Source organism: Mustela nivalis, assembly GCF_964662115.1.
Source record: "Mustela nivalis genome assembly, chromosome: 3".
NCBI classification, from domain to species: Eukaryota; Metazoa; Chordata; class Mammalia; order Carnivora; family Mustelidae; genus Mustela; species Mustela nivalis.
Window position 1 is genome coordinate 171,883,991 of NC_139022.1, and position 24,352 is coordinate 171,908,342.

The 24,352-nt window shown below is 42.3% G+C and overlaps 1 protein-coding gene across 1 annotated transcript in view; it reads left to right on the forward strand.

Moving 5' to 3' along the window:
• The window catches only part of CTNND2 (catenin delta 2), an 816,172-nt gene that overhangs the window by 761,555 nt on the left and 30,265 nt on the right, over positions 1–24,352 (forward strand). Inside the window, exons 16-17 of the mRNA XM_082723384.1 lie at positions 6,279–6,489; positions 12,357–12,441. Of these exons, the coding sequence (XP_082579510.1) occupies positions 6,279–6,489; positions 12,357–12,441 (296 nt within the window). The remainder of the gene's footprint in view (positions 1–6,278; positions 6,490–12,356; positions 12,442–24,352) is intronic.

A 24,352-nucleotide genomic window follows, 5' to 3' on the forward strand; every position in this document is an offset into this window, starting at 1 on the left:
TAAATCGGAATTTTATAACATTAGAATATTAAATGTAATCCCCATGGTAACCACAGTGAAAATAGTTATAGAATATATACGAAAGGAAATGAGAAGGTAATTAAAACATTTCACTACAAAAAAAAAATCATATAAACACAAAAGACACAGGAATGCAGGAACTGAGGGACAAAAAAAGCTACAAGGTATATACAAAACAAATACCAAACTAACACAAGTAAGCCCCTCCTTGTCAGTAATTTTTCCCCATTTTTTAAAGATTTATTTATCTATTTGAGAGACAGAGATCAGGGGAAAGGATATAGAAAGAGAGAGGGAGTCTTCTAAGCAGATTCTGCACTGAGGGGCTAGATCTCATAACCCTGAGCTGGAAACAAGAGTCAGATGGATCAACTGACGAGCCAACCAGACACCCCAGAAATTATTTAAGTACAAATTGATTAAACTCTCCAATCAAAAAGAGAATGGCAAAATGGATTTAAAAACATGATCCAACTATATGCTGTCTATAGGAGACTCATTTTAAAGCCAGATGTTATGGGAGAGAGTCTTCGTTATATGGCTGGAGATCTTGATCCTTGAGGTCCCCAGGGGTTGATTTCTGTGGGCGTTGGTGCTCAAAATAAAGATAGCCAGAAGGACAGCAGCAAGAACAGAGCAGTTTATTAAAGTGAAAGTACACTCTCAAAGTAGGAGAGCTGGACAGGTTCCATGAGGTAGAAATGGCCCCTAGGTTGTTTTGGGATTAGATATTTTTGGATCTCTCTGGGCTGGCAGGAGCTGTGACTTAACAGTGGGGTGGTCTCTAGTGGAAGCTATTTCCAGTCATTTGGGAAACTCCTCCCACAGGTTGGAAGGGAGAGTTTTGCTACCCTACAAGGTTTGACAGGAACTGTCATGGCCGCCTTCCACCATCTCTCCAACTGCCGGGCTATTCCCACAATGCAAATGTATTATAATGAGTCTAGGGGTTAGGTGGAAGAGGAGAGTGCATACTCCACACCTGTGGCTCTTTGGTTCATCACCTCCAGGGTCTTGGACACCATAAAGTCACGATATTGTGTCCCTAGGCTGGTGTGTAGTGGATCACCATCCTTGCCTCCAGCTCGTGTCTCTTTCATTCCCTTGCAGACTCTGCAAGGACTCTGAGACTCTGCCTTGGGGTGTTCCTTCCACCACTCCTGTCTAGCTTTTACTTAACATGAAGACATAAACAAATGGAAAGTGAAAGGATAGGTGTACACCCATTTTCACAGCAGCATTATTCACAATAGTTAAGATGAGGGAGCAACTCAAGTGTCCATCAGCTAATGAATGGAGAAGCAAAATGGGCTATACAATCAAGTAGTATTCTGCCTTAAAAAGAAAAGAAATTTTGATATATGCTACAATATGGATGAAGCTTGAGGACATTTTATTAAGTGAAATAAATCAGTCACATGAAGATAAATACCTTATGATTCCACTCATATGAGGGACTTAGAGTAGTCAAAAATCATAAAGAGTGACTTCTCTGTTGTCTGCCACCTTCCAGAGCTCAGGTGGTTAGACCACAAACCACTACTCAATATCACTGCCACCAATGTGGAAACTAAGTGGTGGCCCACAAATCAATACCAGAAATAGGCTACTAGAAATAGAAACAGAGTCATAAACAAACAAAAAACACAGACGTTGAAGAAGTCAGCAAGCAGAGCCCTGTTGCACCATCCCGAAATTTCCACCAGCCCTTGTCTGCATGAGAACTCTGCTAAGCATGTCCTTCTAGGGGAGCACAGTTGGTTAGATCTCCGGAGGGCCTGACTCTTTAAACAGAAGGCTCCAGAAAGAAGCATTATAAAGAGAAAATAAGTGTTATTTGCAATTTTCCAGAGGTTCTGGACTTAGAAAGCTGGTTCAACCAGTCTTACATACAAATATTTAAAGGATACACACACACACACACACACACACACACACACACACACACACACACGTGTGCCCAGAGGAAAGGGTAGCAGAGTTCCAAGGTTGCAGTTAGTCTGTCATTGAAGGATATACTATATATTGTTCACACAAGGACCACAGTGACAGGATCTCCACTGGTGTTCTCATACCAGTCTTTCAGATCAGAAGTAAAGTTATTTTCATCAGAGACTAAGTAACTCAGAAGAAAGGACCTAAATATTTCTATTGGGAACTTAAGCAAAACAAGAGTGATCTGTTGGTGGGTGGTGGTGCTGGTGGCGGTGAAGTTGTTTTGTGTTGTTTCAATCTGAGGGAGCCTCATGCTTATCTTTTTTTAACGTATTATTCCCTGACATTGGATGATGGCGAGCATATTTCTTGCAAATGGGGGGAGGCTAAGATGTCCACTCTGTTTGCACAAATCTAGGTGTCTTTGGAACTTGATGAGCAGCTTCTTGCCTTAAAGGGAATTTGTCGTACTACTCTTTCATACAAGGGTAACCCGTTTTGCATGGTTTTCTTCTGCGTGAATAATTACAATAGAAACCTCACTTGTCCATTATTATTAAATTCTAAAATGCACTTGGTTTTTCACTACCCACCTCATTGTCCCAGCTAGAGACTCCTGAATCCTCTGGGCTCCATCACCCCCAGCATTTCACTTGTCAGTTTCCTCTTACAGTTCTCCTTCATGGCTGCTATCCTGTCCCTGACCCTGGGCCACCTCTGTGGTCACAAGTCCTTGATTTGTCCTGATATATTACAGTGGCCTGTTAAATGGCATGAATCGTTCTGTGACTTTCAGTCTGTGCCATACTGTTCACTTATTTTTAAACCAATTAAATCCAGAGAAAAGGGTGAGTGGTTCAGTCTGCCGTGGGTGCTGGTGCCACGGGCCTTTCTGTGGGCCTCAGCAGTTCATCTTGAGACAGGAAGTTCCTCTGCCTCCTGCCAGACTCAGTCTCAAGGTGAGGCCTGTCTGCTTATGATCTCCTTGCTTCCACACAGCGTCCCAATGTGCCACAGGGGTGCTGCTGGGCTCCGGCACCCTTGATGCCCCAGGGTTTGTGCAGAACCTCCAACATTCCTCCTCTTGGTTCCTGAAGAGATGGCATCCATCTCCTCCTTAGCCCAGGAAGAAATTACCTCGATTCATTTCTCTCTCAAACCAAACCAAACCAAAAACCTTTTGATCCCCTTCACGGTGTTAGGCTGTGAAAATTGCAGTTGGACTCACCCACCTTGGAACTTTTCCTCATCACCCCTGTGGCACAAAAAGGGAATTAGTTTCTAAAGAGGGAGAACTCCTTTTACCTCTGAAGAACTCTCAGACTGTAGAGACCCAAAAGCTTGAAAGCTGGGGTGGTGGGTGCCAAAATTCCTCATTAGTAGCAAGAATGGCTTTTTCACTCTTTCCATTGTTTAGAAATTTAGGGAACAAAGGAAGTATGTGACATAGAACAATTATGGGCACAAATTATCTTGAATTATAATGCTTACAATTTCAGTAGTTCAGAGACCGAGGATTTTATTGTAAAGAAAAAGACCACGTGTTTCTCCAAACTTCAGTCTTTCTATTCTGAAACCTTTCTTCCCTTTTTTTTTTTTTTTTGTTTGTTTGTTTGTTTTGAGAGAGAGCACATGAGTGGGGAGGGGCAGAGGGAGAGAGAGAATCTTAAGCAGACTCCACGCCTAGCATGGAGTCCAACGTGGAGATGGATCTCATGATTCTGAGGTCATGACCCAAACTGAAACCAAGAGTCACCAGGTGCCCCTGAAACTTTCTCCTTCTGGAGGCACCAGAATTCTCTTTGTAGATCTTGGGGCTCCCCTGACCTATGGAACAAATCCTGAATGTTTACTTCCTATTTCAAGCCTTCTGTGGCAAGCCCAGTCCAACCTGATGGCTTTCTTCCCTGGACTCCTGTCATTATCCTGCCACAGAAGGTCGCTGGTGGCTGTAATTATTCGGTGTTCCTGTTTTCTTTTTTTCCCCATCCAATTAGCCTCCAAGTTTATGAACACAAGAAAAAAAAAAGAGCTATTCTTGCTACCCAAATTTCACATGAAGATAGGATTCCATTTCTAGTACGAGAAGACAGCTTTTTTCAGCAACAGAATTGAAGGCTAAAATGATTGTATGCCCTTAAAAGAATAAATAAAATTTGTCTAGAGGTCTTCTGCTCTATGGAATAATTTTTGCTTGATTTGTTTCTCCAGTTGGATAGTCAAAAATATAAATTAAAGTGTATCGTTCCAAATAGGCTAATAAAGAGACTAAATGAAAAATCTCCACTTGTCCAGTAAAATGTCAGTGAACTCTATTGGGAATATTAGAAATAAAATCATTCTAAAGGATTTCTTGACGGGTTATGACCGGTTATATACAGCAGTGACTCCTCTCACTTTCCACACCAGTACGGCACCCCGGGGCAAGACGGAGAGGTCACACTGGGGGAGGGGGAAGCAGCTGCGTGTGCCCCCAGTGGGGATACCTCATATTTCATACACGACTCATATATTCAGAAAACATGCAGGATGAATCCACACCTTCAAATTTATCTGATATAATTTTTTAAATGGCAGTAACAGCAAAAACTGAAGAAGGCTACAGCTGAATCTTCTTTCTCTTTTCGTTGTTGCTTTCAGCCTCAGTGATGTCCAGGGTCACAAACCATATTGGGAGCATGGATGCCCCGGATGCATAGTGACTGAAACAGTTTTCTGTTTCCTTTCTGTCTCCCTCCCCTTAGGAAGAAAAAATTTAAGACCCTATTCATCCATCTACTCACATCCATAGCACTCAGGTTTGCCCAAGAGAGTCTCTGCAGGTTAATGAACGGATGACGTCCCAACGTGCTGAGCTCAGCAAAAGTAAACTCTTAGCCAGAGCGGAGTGTGGTTTCATGATAAACAAATACAGCAAGCTGCTCAGAGGACTGCCCAGGCACAAGGATCGTCTCCAAACCATTTTAACTGTTGTCTTTAGGGAAAAAAAGGGGGGGGGGGCTACATTGGGAAGTTTTCAGGCAAACCATTTTTGTCAGAAACCAAGTGAAGATGCTTTCCTATTTCAGTAATTTAGCCATCAGCATTTTTTTCTGTCCCAGCTAAAATAAGCTACCTAAACATAGGGTAAGAGCAGGTACCAAAATTACAAGGGTCTGTTTTATTTATTAATGCCTGGAACGGAGATATCCCTGCCTTCCCCTGTGCGCTTCCTAGGCATCACACACCAGAGGATTAGACAGCCAATGAATCTCTCCTTTAGAGACATGTATGGAGGCAAAACATTTTCAGATGGCTTTCAGGAACTAGCTAAACATGTCCGATTGGGGGATGGGAGACCAGGAAGGACTTTAACTTTGGACACATGCCAGTTCCATCTGAAAAATTCAAGCACAGCCAACTTTGCTACAGGCACTCATTTACTTAGTTCCAGAAGTAAATTAATGGAACAGAATCGGAAGCTGCAGGTGGGATGAATTAATGTCTTGCAGGGTTATTGGTAATGCCCCACATGCTTTGTAAACGAAAAGTACTCCATAAAGATGTCATTTTAAGTACCTTTATCACTGGGAGTAGCAAGATTAAGAATGATGAAGCAAGTCAAGGAAGCAAAGTTGCATATTATTTTCTTTGTTTTTCATGCAAAGGGGAATGTGTCAAATGAGTAAATGTTATATGGTAGAGCCATACAATAAATCCCATCAAAGAGACGGGCGGCTCCTTGGGTTATCCTGGTTCAAAGACACCTAGCTATACATTATTTGTAAAAACCTCTCTCCCTTGCTTTAAATGTTTCTCTTTGTTTCATACGGGCCAGGCCGGAACTCAGGAGTTATGTATATGATCATGAACTACACATGTTTGTGGTTTGACTCTTTCTTGTTAAATAGTTCGCCTCCCAACATAGTTCCCATCGAGGTAATGTTGAAGTTATGTCAGTAATCCTCGTGGGTTACATGCTGTCCACACATTTACTCATTTCATCTTTGGAACAGCCTTGTGACATAAGTACCATTATTATTCTTGCTTTACAGGTTTTAAAAAGCTGAGGCTTACAGGCATGATGTAACTTGCCCAGAAATTCCATCCTACATCCATCTAGCCCCAAAAGTCTACACATTCACTGTGAGGAATATCTGTTCTCTGTGTGTGTTCACAGAGACCCAACAGAGAATATTCAGTGATGGGAAATGGACAATACTGCATTCCTGTGGCCTCCTGCGTCCTCTTTTTTCCCCTACCCCTACGCTCTTCTCTGCCCTCTTCCTCCATTTTGGCCTCATTTCAACCCTTCCCTTGACTTTTTTTTTTTTTTCCCAAAGGCAAATATGCCATGCGAGACCTCGTACACAGGCTTCCAGGTGGGAACAACAGCAACAATGCGGCAAGTAAGGCCATGTCGGATGACACGGTGACAGCCGTCTGCTGCACCCTACATGAAGTGATCACCAAGAACATGGAGAACGCCAAGGCCTTACGGGATGCCGGCGGCATTGAGAAGTTGGTTGGCATCTCCAAAAGCAAAGGAGATAAGTAAGTCAAAGAGAGACTTCGTATCTCTGTAGAATTTGGCATTGGTAGAGTTAGTTCTAAGTGTGCTCAACATCCCACTGGTTGTGGGTAACACGACTGAATGTCCCTGGAAAACACTTGTCTCTGATAATCAAGAGAAGGGAAATAGCATATGGTTTCTAGTCTTCCCGCCCCATGATGAAAGCTGATCTTCCTGCTAATTTCAATTTGATGAATAACTCATGACTCAGTGACTCCTGTGTTACTAAGGTAAGAGAGACTTGACATTCCAGCGTGCACACACTAGTGTGTTCCTCCAACACGGACTAGATAACCAGCTTAACCTGAGTATGTGAAGGTGTTTTGTGGTTACTGTTCCTTTGTGGCTGCAGGTCCAAGTATAGATGACAGGTCCACATCCTTTTGCCCTTTGCTTCTTCAGCTGTGCATAGCAAGTCATGCAGGGAGAGTGAGGGGAGCAAACGGTCGGGGGAGTCAGCGAGATCTCAGTGCTGACCCACCATCCTCCTGTGTTAGCTGTACATTTGGGGCAAATTGTTTAATTGAATGAGGCACTATGCATATACTTTCCAGTCTAAAACTGAGGAAAAGGCTGTCATAATATCCTAGAAGTGATAATCAAATCTTAAAGGATGAATAGAAGTTTTCTGGGCAGAGCAGTCAGTGGTGAGGAAGGACTTGTTTGCGGGTGGCATAAAGAGAGATAAGGCTCTGTGTCCAAGCATCTGCACCTCCAAGAATGGAATTGTCCCCAGTTTGATGTAAGAATCAATGGTATCTTGCTACATGCAACCTAAACATATCTACAGCAGCCAGAGTGTCTTTATATCAGCAAGCTGTCAGTGTTACAGAAACATTCACAAACTTTAATTAAATGTTGCCTCCTAGAAATCCCTCAATGTAATCAATGAGATTAAGAGGGTAACCTTTTGTTATCAGAGGTCTACTTCTTGACTTTTCATTCCCTGCCTCCCTCATTTCTTTACATCTAAATGCCAAATAATTTTTCTTCTTTTGTTCAAGGCTGTGACAGGGGTGCTTTGAGACTTTTTGGAAATTCTCACATTGTTTCATTTGATTCAGGATATTACCATTGTTTTAGAAAAGAAGTCTCAGCTTTCTATGTAAGCGCCCTGATACCTCCCACTAGGTTCAATCAGCAATTTAGTATTAGTATTCAAAAACTTTTTGATATCAAGTGGAGGAGGCCCACTGGACTCGTGTAATAATGGTGCAAGATGGAGGGTTGGTTTGAATTATACGTTGTTCTGTTGGACATCAGATAAATGGCTGATCTACATAGACAGCAGACCGCATGGTTGTCTTCTTCACGTACCCTCAGTAGAACATTGGAATCTCTAATGAAGTGCTTTCCTGTTTTGAGCATTAAGAGCTTAATGTGTTAATGCTTTTGTTAGCAAATACACACAGGCAATGAAACCATCGTCCACAGAAATGCTGTGACATATTTGTGCATATTGGTGAGATATTCAAAGATTGTTTTCTCTGAACTGTAAGACTAGAGAGTTTGAGGGATGGTCTGGCATATGTTAATTTCTTCCACCTGTTTGGGCATCGCTACTGCAGTAAACATCCTTCAGTGGGCCTTAAAGAGAAAAGAGGCTTTTATTAGTCCTGTGGTAAAAGAAAATTACTTGGTGAAACTAATTCAAAAGTCATTTGAGGAAACCATCCATGAAAGAGCGTATATCCATATTACCAATCCAGAAAATGGTCCTATTAGATCTTGTCCAATCTTGATGAGTGTTAATGGGAAGTTTCTTCCACAATGGATGATCTCATAACTGTCTGCTGATTTGACTGGAAGTTTCTTTAAGGAATAGTGACATGTTTCATCTCATTGCTGCTTGACCTTTTTTCCCAATGTTAACAGTCAAGATTTACACCAAGTTTAATGAAAAGTGTTGAATTGGGTGGAGTTAGGCATCTTCCCAGTTCTCTTGCTTATCTCATCCATTCTTCGATGTAGCTTACCTCTTTTTTCCAGGATTTATTTATTTATTATTTCAGAGGGACATGGGGAGAGAAAGTAGGGGTAGGAGCAAAGGAGAGAGAGAAAGAGAATCCCAAGAAGACTCCATGATCCATGCAGAGCCCAACACAAGGCTTGATCCCATGACCCTGAAATCACAACCTGAGCTGAAATCCAGAGTTGGTGCTCAACCAACTGGGCCACCCAGGCACCCCTTAACTCTTTTGTATATAATGACTAATTTGAAGATCAAAACAGGTTTTTATAACTGCAGATAGCCTCAACTCCTGCCTACACTTCAATTTGTTATTGCTTCTCAACAGCCTTAAAAGGAATCCAGAAGAATTATTTTGAATCTTAACACAAAACTCACCACTTCACTCAATTTTGTTGACATGAGTCACTGAGATTCCCAAGGCCTTCTGGACACGTTTCAGTGAAATAGGAATTCTTTCTTGAAAAGAGAGTTTTTAAAACTGGGAATTAGTTAGTAACTAGAAAAGGGAGGGATAGCAGTTTGCTGTAGTTAATTTACAAAATCCTTGCAAGTATGTGCTCCCTAAAGCGTCCTTAAAGAATTATTATCAGACATAAGTTTAATGATTTTAAAATTTCAGATAGTAGGATAAAACACAGGGGGGAAAATGTGCCTATCTGTGATTCTCCATTTTTAATGCATTTGTGTGTTTTATTTCTAAATATACACAAACTTAAACATGCCATGCTATTAATGAATCAGACTAGTGAGGTGCCAGTCACAGTCTGTTTGAACTGGAGCTTGCTAATACAGCCACCAGGACTGGGGTGAATACCCATTACCAATTGCAACAACTGATATCCTCAGTCACCCCTAATTTCACAACTTAGTGAAGATCAGATATTGTGATCTTATAGGAATCTTATACTACCATTTTCATGTCTTGACAACTTAAACTATTCTTTTCACATCATTTTAAATACACATTTATGGACATCCTGTCACATCCATTTATTTCAAAAGTACATTTGTGTTTTTTCTATTTTTAAAAATTATATAGGAAATAGTGTATTGAATGTGTCGCTGTATTTTGTCATAAGACTGAAAAGCTGTTAACATTCTCAACTGTTACTTGTCAGTAAGGAGCTGTGTATTGTGGCTTCGGCTATAGTCACTTGTCACATTTGAAACTCTCAATTGTTCAAGTCCTTCAGTCAACAGTTATAGTTGTTCAAGCAGAAGTTGCTATGGTACCAGTCTAGTGATGGACTTTTAAAGTCCAAAAAAAGCAATATTTGTTTGACCTTCACATGCTAGTATGACACTGTAGTATATTGGCATTTTAATTGAGAGGTTAAAACCCGGGGTTCATTACACACTCATAGTCTTTTTCTATTTTGTAACTAAGCAAGAAGTAGAACAAAAAATTACACTGTTTTCAAGGAATTTTGCATACTAAGTATGTCTCAACTACCTTACCACTACCTGAATATTCATGTATGTTCCTCAAGAGTTGCTTGACTATTGTCATGGATAAATAACTGGCTAACAGTGATAAAATACAGCAAAACATAACAGCACTGTTCAGCATCGATTACATAAGATTAACATGTCCCTGTAGCTGCAAACATGAAAAGCTCTAAAAGTCTGTCTTTAAATCAAAGGAATTTAATATTACATTTAGAGCATGACACTAGCATAAATTATACAGTCATTGAGTGGCCATCCATTTTAGTAAAGGAAAATACATATGTTACTTAGATATAGTTCATCTTTCATAGAGAAAAAAAGTTTGGAATTTACTTTCTTTTTTCCTTTAAAAGTACATGATATATGCAACAATGCATGACTTGTTGAACACTACATCTGAAAGTAGTGATGTACTATATGTTGGATAATTTAAATTAAAAAAAAAGAAAACCAAAAGTAATAAATGAATGAATGAATAAAAATACATGATATGACTAGCATTTTCAAACACAGCCAAGTTGAATTCCATCTCAGCAATAAAAATAGGAAGAATGATTGTTACTATGACCAGTAAGTAGATGGAGGAAGGAACCTTGAGCTTACTTGGTCTAAATTGCAAGCTCAGAGATCCAGGAATGTAGACACACATCATGGACCATTTATTAACATCGTATAATTCCAATCCAACGTGCATAGCTTCACAACAGCCACTTAATCTGGCTCTCGAATCCAACCTCAACCTCATCCCATCTCACCATCTGCTCACTTTCTATTTCAAAAGCCATTTTATTTCAAAGGCATTTTTGGTCTCCATTCAGATTTTCCCTTCTGGGAGTCCTTGGGCGGCCACAGCACGGGTCAGGGGCGGACTTTACATTGGGGTCCTTGTGAATGGTTATGTCCTGCCTGATTCTAGGCATCACCATACACATAGACCAGGGATCAGCAATCTATGGCCCAGGGTCCAAATCCCACCCACCTCCTACCTATGTAAATAACATTTGCTGGGAATGCAGCCATCTCCACTCACTGACATGTTATTTATGATGCCCCTCATGCTACAGTTGCAGAGCTGAGTAGCTGCGATCGAGACCATATGGCCCCCCAAAGTGGAGAATATTTATTATCTGACCCTTTAGGAAAAAAAATATGCCAGCTCCTGAGACAGGCCGTGGTGTCACTGGCAACCAGTAGAGTTGTGCAGCTGGTTGTGGAATGAGCAGTTAGAATAGAACATCTACAGGTAATTAACAATTTCCCTGTTGAAATTCCAAGGATCTGATCAAATGAAATCAACATTACTTTATGGACCTCATGTCTTTTTTTATTAATTATTTTTATTAATGCATAATGTATTATTCGCCCCAGGGGTACAGGTTTATGAACCGTCAGACTTACACACTTCACAGCACTCACCATATCACATACCCTCCCCAGTGTCCATAACCCAACCACCTGGACCTCATGTCTTTTTTTTTTTTTTTAAAGATTTTATTTATTTATTTGACAGAGAGAGATCACAAGTAGGCAGAGAGGCAGGCAGAGAGAGAGAGAGGAGGAAACAGGCTCCCTGCTGAGCAGAGAGCCCGATGTGGGACTCGATCCCAGGACCCTGAGATCATGACCTGAGCCAAAGGCAGCGGCTTAACCCACTGAGCCACCCAGGCACCCCCTCATGTCTTTTTTAAGACACAGATGGGCACTGACCCCAAAGTCAAAATATTGAGCTAGCATTGCATAGCAATTTTAAAGCCATGACTTGAGAAAATGCTAAGTACCACTAGTCCAAAGGTTTATGTGATTTTAGTTTCTCCCCATGATCCACAGGAAGGAACTGTAATTGCACGCAGGGCTTTATCTATAGATGTTCCTTTATCTATCCTTTATCTATACATGCATTTCTCTGTGTAAGCGTAAGAGAGGATGTGCACACCTCTTCCTCTGCTGTCCATCCCTCAGGCAAATGGAGAGCAATTCCCCATCACCTCGCAGGCATGTAGAGCCAACACTCTATATGCCCTCCTGCTTCAGTTGAGAAAATGAGTATTTTGTTTTCTTCTTACTACACAGATGTTACACAACATAGCCATTAAAACACCCGACCCTGGCCCTTACTGATCACTATTTTTCTCTTCTTTCTGTTCCACTACATCTGCATTCAGACTCAAGGCTCTGCTCTTCCTTTTGCATTTGGAAAATCCTTTGCCACATTGAATGCATTCCTCTCTCTTGTCCTCATAGGTGTGTTGAGGAGAGTAAGGTTGCAGACTAGTAGACCATCCCCTGCACTCCCCTGACTGAGAAGGAAAGAGCCAGAAGCCATCAGGACATGATTCCTATAAATTTTGTAAATTCCTGATGAGTCAACATCCATTTGAAGCCCAGCTTCCCCACTTCACCACCTTACATGTCTTGTTTCTTTTCCAGACACTCTCCAAAAGTGGTCAAGGCTGCATCTCAGGTCCTAAACAGCATGTGGCAGTACCGAGATCTGAGGAGTCTCTACAAAAAGGTAATGTTTGTCTTACCTTCTTGCTTTATGGTTCACACATGTCCTGAGACCACAGACCCAGTATTGGATCATAACAAGGTGCATCATAGATATGGAAAGGACTTGTCCAACAATCTGAGTAACTGAAATACAACTAAAGCAAGACAATCAATGAGGAAGCAGAAGCAAGGGTCACTAAGAGTCCCTGGACAGACACTAAAATCCATGAATCTTCTGGATTGGACAGTCCTATGCTCATAGGGTCTTACCCGAGATTGTCCTATGGAAAAGGAAATAAGCATCTTTTCCTCAGTGTCCATATTATACAATAGACTAAAAATTAATGAACTGAGTAATTTTGCAAAAAAAAAAAAAAAAGAAAGCATAGACATTGGCAATAATGTTAGAGAGAAGATGAAAAAATATGTATATATATGGCAATTCAGGAAGCTGAGAAGTATCATAGCCCAAGAACAAGGAGGAGAAGACCTGAGAGCCGGCCCTATGTGCCTAGCCCTGACCCTCACTGAGTCACTACACATGGGGAGAGGGCTGATGTTCCTGATGGTGGCTGCATATTAGGGGAAGAAGCTTGGCATTTGTCCAGCACACTCTCAGAAGTCAGGAGGGAGTTTATATTATACATTTCACAGGGATGTTCATCTCCAAAATGGTTTAAAAATAATATCATCAAGGAAAAATGTCACATCTAGACACTTTTATTCTATACCTCATTTCCAAGGGATGCTAAATAAAGGGTGTGTAACTCTTCTCAGTTAGAAGGGGAGAATTTTTTTTTAAGTGTATCCAGAAGTTGTTCTTATTGTGATCAGACTGGCAAATGTGGGTAGTTTAAATGACTCATAATCACATGATAGATTTGAGGGAACACATAGGCATAGAGAGCTTCCCTAGTCACAGGGAGCACCCTGTAGGCTTGGGTCTTGGTAGAGAGTAGAAAACCTAATCAGGTCTGGGAGAGGGGCCTGGGCTTCCTCACCAACTGCCCAGAGCACCTCCTTGCAGCCCCCTGGCCACCTCCATGGAGGAGGAGAGGGAGCCAGAGTCACTGCTTCTTTCATCCTCTGCCTGTGAGTCTCGAGGTGGGCATATGGGAATGCTGCAAAAGGTTCACACCACAGAGAGTAAGACCCGTCTTGCCAGAGGGAAAATCTGTCTTTTTCTAAGCCAGTGGGAAACAGTAAATATTTAATAATGGGTTCTACTAAGTTAGAGTCTTTTTCTAGACTTTCCCCTAGGCCTTTCTATTTCCCTTATGCTCTCATTACTTTGCACCTTTTTTTTTTTTTTAAACAAATTTAGCCTATATATTTCTCTTTCAAGATTCTCCCATTTGTTAAGAGCAAGGATGTTTATGTTGAGACAGAGATGGCAAAATATAGTGTTCGGGGAGTGTTGTAGATAGATTATATTCTTTTCTAAATATTTTGCATGTTTGGATAAGCCCTTCTCTCAGATGTTTTGAGTCACATTTTGTTTTGCTTGAAATCGCATGCCAGTGTCCCTACTTAGTTCCTTCATGGACTCCTCCAGGAGCCAAATGAATTCTCTCCCAGGGCAGGATCCTTCAGCTCAACAGGCAGCTGGACAAGAAGAACTTGATATAAATGAGAAGGGAACTGGTTGTTCTGAGTCACTGGCTCCAGAAACTCGAAGAAATATTACTGCCTCAAATAAGCTCCACTTTCCCTTGGATCTTGAACAGTTCTTTGCTGAAATACACCTTACCCTACTTATGTGCATTGAAGGGAAACTGCTTTTAGAGACTCCACAAGTTATTTGTTGAATGGTAGTGTGAGTTTTCCATCTTATTTTTTTTTTTCTAGGTTGGTAGTAGAGTTCAAAAGTGTAATTGTCTTTTTGTTTTCATGAAGAAAAAGAATGTGTTGACAGGAATTTAATGGAGCTAAAAATCAAGAGCTCAAGATGGTTTAAAATGTGTTTCCTGTGAGGACGTTCAAGGAGGATGATCTGGAGAAACTGATGCTGATGTTTTCAGTGGACCCATGGTGATGTTTTTAGTTGACCTTTGATTTAAAAAGGTGGAGAAAGAGCCGTTCTTAATAATTTCCAAATTATGCAGTTGTGAAATGAAATGAGGACCTTTATGCTCAATATCATAATAGCGAAGATCAAAATTCTCAAAAGCTTTTCTTTTTTGAAAAATCTTTTGGTAAGAAGACCAAATTCATTCATCCTTATGAATTGTTGATAATCAGTGGGGAAATAGATTTCCTTTTTGTTCTTCCTTGACAATTTACATATCATTGAAAAAAACTTCTGATCCATATCTTTTAATTCTCTATGCTTCAAATCTGTTTATTAAACATCTATTATAGGCTTAAAGAAAGAATAGTTTCAGGGAAAACCTAAGACAAGGAAGCAGCAAATGTGGGTAAAAATGAAGTATGGGGGCGCCTGGGTGGCTCAGTGGGTTGAGCCGCTGCCTTCGGCTCGGGTCGTGATCTCGGGGTCCTGGGATCGAGTCCCGCGTTGGGCTCTCTGTGCAGCGGGGACCCTGTTTCCTCCTCCTCTCTCTCTCTCTCTCTGCCTGCCTCTCTGCCTACTTGTGATCTCTCTCTGTCAAATAAATAAATAAAATCTTTAAAAAAAAAAAAATGAAGTATGGAATAATTACTGGTAACTTCATTAGTTTAAGAAATATGTTCTATAGACTTGCTGAATGAATTAGGGGTAGGAAAATTATCGAGCAAAATCTTGACAAATTATTGGAGGTTGCATAAAGCTTAAGGGCATTATGCATAAGAGGAAAACTTGAGTAGGGAGAGAGAAATTGAAATGAAAATGGCATATCTATTGGACAGAATTAAAGATCCATCTGTCACTAGCTAACTTCCTCCCAGGACTCAGGCACAGTGGCCAGAATCTCATTTCATTAGCTCAATGACTTTATTTTACTTTGAGAGTCACATTTAATAAATCAGAATATTCTTCCAACCAGGTGTGTTGACCAATACAAAATTACGTTTGATTCCTGAGACATGGTGAGCAAAACATATTTGTGTTGTCTGAACCTTCAATTTCAGGGAGGCTTGGACTTCTGACTTTTCTCCCCAAAGGAAAATATATAATTGTAGAAGAATGTTATCACATATTTCATCACCACCTGTTTTTTTTTTTTTAACAAGTCCTTAAGTTTGGATAACCACAAATACAACCTTAAATTTTTTTTTTTCAGCTGCATCATCCCAGAGACTGTTTTCTAAAGGAAAATAAGGTGACCCTTAGGAGGAGACTTGATATAGGGATGGAAGAGAAACTGGAGGTCATCAGTTCTTGACTTTTGGGAAACTGTACTTTAAGAAAATAAGGTCACTGATATAATGGGGTGCTTACGTTTGATTAGGCTGAGAACTGTTGGGAGAGCTGGTTTTGGGAGAAAGGAGACAAAAATCAAGGAGAAGGAGACATAGATTTATAAGATTACAGAAATCATTGTTTGTAAACCCTTATATAAAACCTTGCCTTTGTAGGAAAAGTTCCCTATCTCATTCATCTCTCATTCCAGCCCACAAGGAGAGAGAAAGGAGAAGTGAGGACCAGTTATGTCCTTGTAAGCAAGTGATACAAAAAATTTCTGGGCTTCTGCTCACATCCCTGGACCAATAACTCAGTCACATGACCACACCCAGCTGCAAGGCAGGACAGGAAGAGTGGGCAGCCAGGATCCTTGCTGAACTTTATGGCAGGAGGAAGGTAGCTCCTTTACTGAAAGAAGAAGGTGGTATCAGCTCTTATAGTCATTTCCTTGTGTTCAAATACATTTAATATAAATTGCATTCACCGTCTAATGAGGCCTATTATTCCATTTCAGGATGGCTGTAGTCATTCAGAACTTCTTACTTGCATTAAGTAAAAATCTCTCTATCAGCAGCTTCCGCCCTCCAGTGCCATTCTGAAAAGCCTAATTTCTCTTCTCTGTGATAGCCTTCCTGCATTTGAAGTAGCCATTCTGTCTCCAAGAGGTCATCCCTGTTCAGGCCCGACATGCTCAGTTCTAATATATCAGCATTTCCACAACCTTCACCAGAGACTCTCATGTTTTGCTACACCCATGCGGGTTTGTCAGATCCTTTCTGAAAAGTCGCACCCCAGGATGAGTATACTCTTCCAAGTTTAGCTCAAGCAGAAGAAAGAGAGGGACACTGCTTCCCTGAAGCGAGGCACTCACCTGCTAATGAGGCTTGAGAGCAAGTCAGTGCCGGAAGGATCCGGTGAAGTACAAAAAGCATAGGACTTAGAATCAATGGCCAGAGACTCAACGTACAGCATAACTAGGCAAGCTCCCTGCCTATCAGGTAGGGACTGACTTCGGGCAGCCTGTGGCACCTTCCTGCTGAGGGACAGTGGGTAGACTTTTGGTTCGCTGGGTCTCACTGTCAGTGCTCACAGATGTGCAGGGGCATCTGGAATGTCCTCAGAGCCCTATGGATTTGGGAGGCTGGGGCCTCCTTGATGCCTGCCTTCTGCCTTGCATGCCAGTCTGTAGCTTTCAGCCTGGGTGTCAGAGACCCTGCACATCCTTTCAAGGACATGGCGGGCATGTCCCCATCGGTCCCATCCCTGTCCCTTGCTTTTCTCAATCATGAAGTCAATGCCATGACACATGGCCCAGTGGGATTGGTGGTTGTGCCTGATGGGACAGTAGTCATCTTCAAAGAACTTTGTAAACTGGAAAGTCATGTACCAATGGGAGCTCTTGCTGTTAGTTCTGAAAACCGTTCATGCCATTTGGCTGCCGAATGCTCTCTGCCATCCTGTCCCCTGGGAGCTGGATATTTGGATGCAGGGGTTTTTCATTTTGTTGTTGTCATCACAATCATCATTATTGCTTCCAAATTTTCACAGCTCTCTCCCCCTTGGTTTCTCCACCCTCTCTCTTGCCAACCCGTAGATACCTCTCCAGTGCCCGGCTTGCACTCCAGGGGTACAAGTAAATCAGATTACATAGGCTTTTATAAGAAGGCCAGTAATGACAATGCTAGTTGCCATGGTTTTAGAAGAGAATTATATACTATTATTTCATATAGTGCTAATCTGTGTGTGTGCGGGTCAGCTGTACCAAAGGCTAATGTTAGGGAGGATCACAGAGACATCTAGGACTGCAATAAGCAGTCTGACTTAGTCAAGAGCATGCCATGTCTCCCTGATAAGAGGTCCTGCTGTGATCCTGTACGTTTCTAGTCTGAACACCATGTAGTAAAATCATCTCACTCACAGAAATAGCCTTCAGGCGACTCTTAGGACATCACTGTCCCCTGAGTTACCTCAAATTGTCTGATGGCTGCTTCTCCATCCTTCTTGGATTCATCTTCCCATTCATTCTCAAATGTTGATATCCCCCCAGGTTTTGTATCTAAACCTTTCTTATCTCACACACGACCTCCTCTCCTGGCCTCAGTTACCACCCACCTCTACGAGTCTCCCAAATCTGTTTCTCTATATATCTGGCCACCTGTTGGATAACTTACTCACATTCCCAGAGCACCTTGAACAAAACCAGATCTCACACCAGCCTACGGTTCTGGGTTCGAGTCCTCTTCTTGCAACCTCCTTCCCCTAAACCCGTACTCAGAAACCATCACTGGCTCTCACCTCTCCCTCACGTGTCTGCATCCAGTGTCACACGTCTGCCTCCATCCACTTCTCTCTATGGTCATGGCCAGGAAGCGGGCTTTGTTCCTCTGGATCATTGCCACAGACCCCTAAGTGGACTCACCACCTTCGGGCTCCCTCCTCTCCAGGCCAGTCTCCAAAGGACAGCCAGGGGGAGCTTTTTAAAAAGCAAATTTGACTAAATGACTCTTTGGGACCATACATTCCTATGGCTCCCTTTGCCTTAGGACAGATTCCAAACATCTCAACACAGTCCATGAGACCTTCCAGGAGCATCTCATCCCCAGCCCATCCCGGGCCTTCTACCTACATTTGACCACCAGCTACACTGAATCTCTGTGTCCCCTGTTCAGTTTCCCTCCCCCTTCCCCACCACCCTCCATGGTCTGCCCCACCAGTACTCCAATCAGCACCCTACTTGCCCACCTAATCTTCTTCATTTTTCCTATAGTTTTGTATCACCCTCCCTGGAAATCATCTCCCTGACCTCTTCACCAGGGCTGCATTAAGGTCATTCCTTAGTAATCTAAAGTGATGGGAAGGTATATTTGTTTGAATGAATAAAAAAGTTTTAATTCAAACTTGTAAAGGATGGTTTTTAAGCATTATGCATAGAATTATGAGCTTACAGCAAAATATGTCACCACAGAAGGTGCTATAATATTTAACATGTAGGTAGGATTTATTTGTACTATTATAGAAAACAATTTTCTTCCTTGGTTCAAATGTTAATTGTGGGAGGATTTGAATTATGAACTTCTATTACAAGTCATTTCTTAAGAGAAATTGCAATGAAATTTGCCTCCAACTCTAGTACAATTAAAATACCAACTCCTAATGAGCAAAATTCTGAATTCCATGCAAAATGAGCAAACACTGCGTGAAAGAGCCTGCTTTACTCTGTGCTAGAAAATGGGAATAAAGAAAATGAAATAAATCATATCTGGCCCACTGGCAAAAATAAAGTACAGGACTTAACTTTTTTAAAAATTGAAGTTCTCAGTTTACTTGAACTATTCCGATTACTCTGTTCTCCAAACTTCTAATTCCCCTCTTGGCTGCCAGTGTCTGAAGGTTTTGAATGTAACACACAGCTTAATGACATGGAAAATTGGAATTTATTGCATTCCTAGCCAGTAGAGATCATTGTTTTATTGGTCTTGATGAGGCGTTAGGTCTAAGACCAATTTGGGGGAATCTTCCTGAACACAAAATTCAGTAACAGGATTTGGCTTTAAAATGTATGTGGCCCGTTTTGCTTTCAAGTGTTATTTACTTAGCCATCACTTAAAACCTTAGCTTGTTTACCACTGGGACTCAGATTTGAATGGGTTTTAGCACACTGTTTTTAGGCTTTGGATCCAGATCTTTCTCCATTTCTAGTGAAATAGTATTACATTAATATTTAATCATTAAAAAAGCAAATGAGATCTTCATGTTGGCACCCATATTGGGGCAAAATAACCTCTTTATAAGGAATTCTAGCGAGCAAGCCCAGACATTTCACTGGCTGGCAATGAGTTCCCACCTTGGCTGTGGTTGGTGCCTCGGTCATGTTGTCAGCCAGGTGGTCCCCTGCCACCTGCCATGACACCAGTCTCGTGTGGGACTCATTCCTAGAGCCCCAGCTCAGCAGAGCAGGTCCTTGTTATTCTCCAGCGTCTACTTGCACTTCCAGAACCACGTGCTGGCCTCTGGGTCTTGGCGGTCTCAGCTGGAAAGGTGGCCCCATAAAGACTACCCCAGAGAGTTCTGAGAAAAGCATCAGTAGCGACCTGGAGTCACCCTAGGCCATCCTGTGTGATGCCAGGGGACCCTCCTCAGGGTGGTTACTAAGTGAGACATGGAGCTCCAGGTACAGCGGACCTGCTCTGTCCTCTGAGACACAGACGTGTCCTGAGATGAAGGGAAGGTAGCAGGAAGGCTCAGGGCGCCACAGCGGAAATGCTTCTGAGAACTGGGTCCTGAAAGAAGGAGAGCAGGAAGGAGAGGACTTTCTGCTCTTTCATCTGCTTTCTTTTGCCTGGATTCCTGCTGAGAAAACATGCGGGGCTCTTAAAACAGACCCTGCAAAGTTACCCTGGAAAGGGTAGGGCCATCCCTACTAGTAAGTAGGAGGTCACAATTTTTCCAGTCAAATCAAAGCCAGATTAAACGTTGGAATCACACTCCTGCTGATAATCTGGGTTAGAAAGCAAATTAAGTCTTCTCCACTAGTGTTCCTTGCCCAGTGTTTCACAGCTGTGCTCCTATAGCGGCCCCCACCCAGAACATCAGCGTTTTTCACAGTGAGCTTGTGTCTCGAAGAACGTCAGGCTGCTTGGGCTTGAGACCGAGTTAGGTCACGTTTCTCTGGATGGAGATATTGTATTCATTCTTGTCATTTGGATGAAAGAAGCAGAACATAAAACTATCTTTAAATTCCTTCCTTTTATTGTCAAGAAGATAGACTCTCAGGTTGTGCGTGCCATTCAGCCAGTGACTAATGAGCTTGGGTAGGAGTAGAGTCATGCCCTTCACAGCCTGTCTCGCATGGGGCTCCCTTCTCTTACCCCTACTATATTAGTTTCTTTGACTCTTGCCACTACCGCACTCACAAAACAAGAAATCAGTAAGTAATTATGGATAGGTGAGGGATGCCTGCGGATTTCCTCCAATTTCCAAAACCACAGAGAGAGAGTGGACACAGCCTTCTTTCAGAGGCCATGACACGCAGTCTCGATGCCCACAAACGGAAGCCGTCGGCTCATGCTTATCCTTCCATCACCCCCATCTTCTGAACACAAAAAATCGGTACTGGGTCCCACTGAGGACTGGACAGATGTTATGGAAGACGATCAAGAAAAAAACACAACCTGGTCAAAATTCAAAATTTTGACCTTTAAGCTTTGTGGTAAAGAGGACTTTTCGCATGTTGCCATTTGAGAATTAATAGGTTTTCACTTTGAAAGTATCTAAGATGGTGTTGGAGAAGCCATAAATCCTCTATGATCATAAATTAAACCACTGAATGTAGAGCTGTCATTTTACCAAGGAAATTGCTTGCCAGGAATTCATTAATCTTTCTGCTGTGCCGGAAAATTCTTCACCATGAGATGACTGGAAGGACATAAGGACGTTTGGCCAGGTTTTAAAACAACCCAAGTCCGGTGTCCTGAAGACTTATCATAGGAACTCCTTGGGTTCTTTCTGTTCTAAATCACTTAATGTCAAGTTGGGGTAAAAAAACAAAAAGGCAGAGGTTAAACTCAGCCCTGGTACTGTCTGCTCCATAAATCTAGGTGTTTGCTTGCTGACGTTTGTATCGACAAAGAGGTCTTCCTTCATGAGGTCCCCTGACCTCTCTGAGACACTTCTCAGACACTCATCATATGATATCTGTCCAAAAACAAAGGCACAAATGGGAACAGAAGCAAAAATCAATTGTGCAAAAGTGGAAATCGATGCACATGGCAGTTGCTAAACAAGAAGTGACTAAGTTATAGCTCTTCCTGGGATGAATCTCCACGTTGGGCAATCCTGCAGAGCAGCACCCTAATTGAACATTTCCTCCATGCTTCCACTTTTCCACAAGGCTTTACCCATAACATTTTATACCAAAACCTATGAAAATACCCCAGAGACAAAATGCAGGGCAAAAGGATTGAATCAGGGGCTAGAAAACTCACAAAGTTTAAGATAAGTCTACAAGTATTCTTGTTTTGAACTTGAAGCAATTAACTGTAACCTCTACCACTACCACCACCCCCTACTCCACTTTCTCAGTGGATAGCAGTAGTTGGGATAACATAATGTCTATGTGAGCCTTCATTGCTTGAGCAGGAAGAGTGTGCTTGGTTTCTTCCCCTCTCCCCACCCTCACCTAAGCTGTTCTTACTGTGCCCCAATGTCACCCACCCACCAGGCTCTGTCAGGGAAGGAGGAAGAGAGGAGAGCAGCGTTGAACCTGCCCTGTGCTTTTGTAGCCTGACATTGCTCCACTCTGCTTTCAAGAGATGCTCATGTTCTAGTTCCTTCTTTCATGGGAGCAGTGGTATGGTTTGCTCAGAAGTACCACCTCCCAACTGAGAACCCCTGTTCTGGAGCTGTCTTCTCCAGCTACCACTCTGATTTCTCCATCAGCTTCAGCCAGGGGGATGCAGATTTTTTGTGCCCCTGTCACACAGGTAGTTTTGGAAGAGGAAGAGTACACTTTGGGAATACACAGCTCTTCACAGGCCTTGGAAGGGGTCCAGGCAGTGGATAGGTCTGAAACAGAAGGTGCTTGAGCTCCATGGTTGGTCCACCCCTTCCTCAGAGTCTGTGTGTCCCCCTGCCAGGGGGCACTGAAGACACCAGGCCCTGCAACCCCCACCCTCCAGAGAGTTCATGGTCACAATAAATAGATAGTTCACTCTCATGCTTCAGGAGAGAGAAGATCAGGAACACCCAGTGTGCTGACCACCTCCAAGGACGCTCTCCCCGCTTGCAAGTTCTTTCACTTTTTCTCAGGCCAATTTTGTAGAATCCAGAAATGAGACGTGTGCTAATCCCACAGATTCTATTTTGTCTTTTATCTCGCATAAGAGTGTAACAGTCCTGGTCTGATGTCACATGTCCCAGATCAGGGATTCTAGCTCCTTCTATCAGTACTCACCATCCTGTGCATTCTCCAGCATTGGTCGGCACTCTGTCCATGCTACAAGCAGCTGGAAAGGAAAAGAGCAGAGGAGGGCAGAGCTTAAATACTCTCAGGTCTTCATCACGTGGTCAGATCTCCCTGTGGGGGAGCTGGGAATGAGCCTGACTGAAAAAACAGCTTTTATTGTACAGTGGGAAAAAATGAAAGAAAGGGTCCCCGAGATGCTTACATCTACAACACTCACGTGATGTGGGCACCAACACCAGTGGTCCTTTTGGTTATCAGTTTTTATGAAAACCACATTCTTGAGAGATCCCCCAGTGCTTTCATTTAATTGAAAATGCACCTACAGTAACCTCCAGTTGGCTTCAATTATAAAATCTGTCCCAAGTCCATGAGTGTCCTTAGTCCATGCAGAGAGACCAGTTCGGTGGGGGAGTGAGGAAGAACTGTAGGTTTTCAGACTCTTTTTGTCGCTTGAGCAGTAGAAAGTACATGAGCCGTGCCCCAGAGAAGAAGTGAGGAGGAAACAGGATGGGAATACACCTCAGATGTGTCCTGTGGTTGCTCCTTGACCTGCGGTAGGTACAGAGCCCCTAATGGGCTGTCCACAGTCCCCTGTGATGAGGCTGAAACCCACAGCATCAGAAATATAACATGCACACCAATAGTTTTTTCCTCTGTGCCAGTCTGTACTGTCACACCCCCAGTGTCTCTCCCTCCTTGTATAATAGCATGCGAATCCTCTTGGAGCCATCTTCTTTGTTTAAATTACTGTATTTTATTTAAATTCATTTAATTAACATATAGTGCATTACTCATTTCAGAGGTAGAGTTCAGTGATTCATCAGTTGCGTAGAACACCCAGTGCTCATTACATCACGTGGCCTCCTGAATGCCCATCCCCCTACCCATCTCCCCCCAGTAACCCTCTTCTCCCCAATGATGTACGTGGGTAGAACTAGAGGGTATTATGCTAAGTGAAATAAGGCAATTTAAAAAGGCAATTATCATATGATCTCACTCGTGTGGAATTTAAGAAACAAAACAGAGGATCATAGGGGAAGGGAGGGAAAAACAAAATAGGATGAAATCAGAGAGGAAGACACACCATAAGAGACTCTTAACTATAGGAGACAAACTGGAGTCGTCTTCTTAATGACCATTCCTAGTTACTTCATTCATTCAACACAAGTTCATTGAGCACCTCGTCTACCTTAAGCTCCATTTTAGGTATTGGAAATACAGAAGTGAATATCTACATATTGGAGTAACTTTCCACATACATACTAGCACTTTTATGCATTATCTCCTGGTTGCTTTATTTTATGCTTATCTTTCTCTTGTTCTATTCTAAAATATTTTTTTAAAAATTCTTACTTAATATCCAGGTTTTTTGAAGACTTATCCTCTTTGAGTGAGAACTCTTCGGTGTTGATTTTCCTCTTGTTTTTTCTGCCTCCCCCACTGGTCATTCCTGCTCTGTGGGGACACATTCTCTTTGTACTTCTGTCTTAAAAACGAGAAATGTCCTCTCCTGAACATCCTCCTCCATTTCCACCTTCCCACTTCCTGTCCTCACATTCCCCGCGCGTCACGGACACGTTTCTGGAAAATTTGGAGTTCTCACTTTCCATTTTATGCTTCAACCCC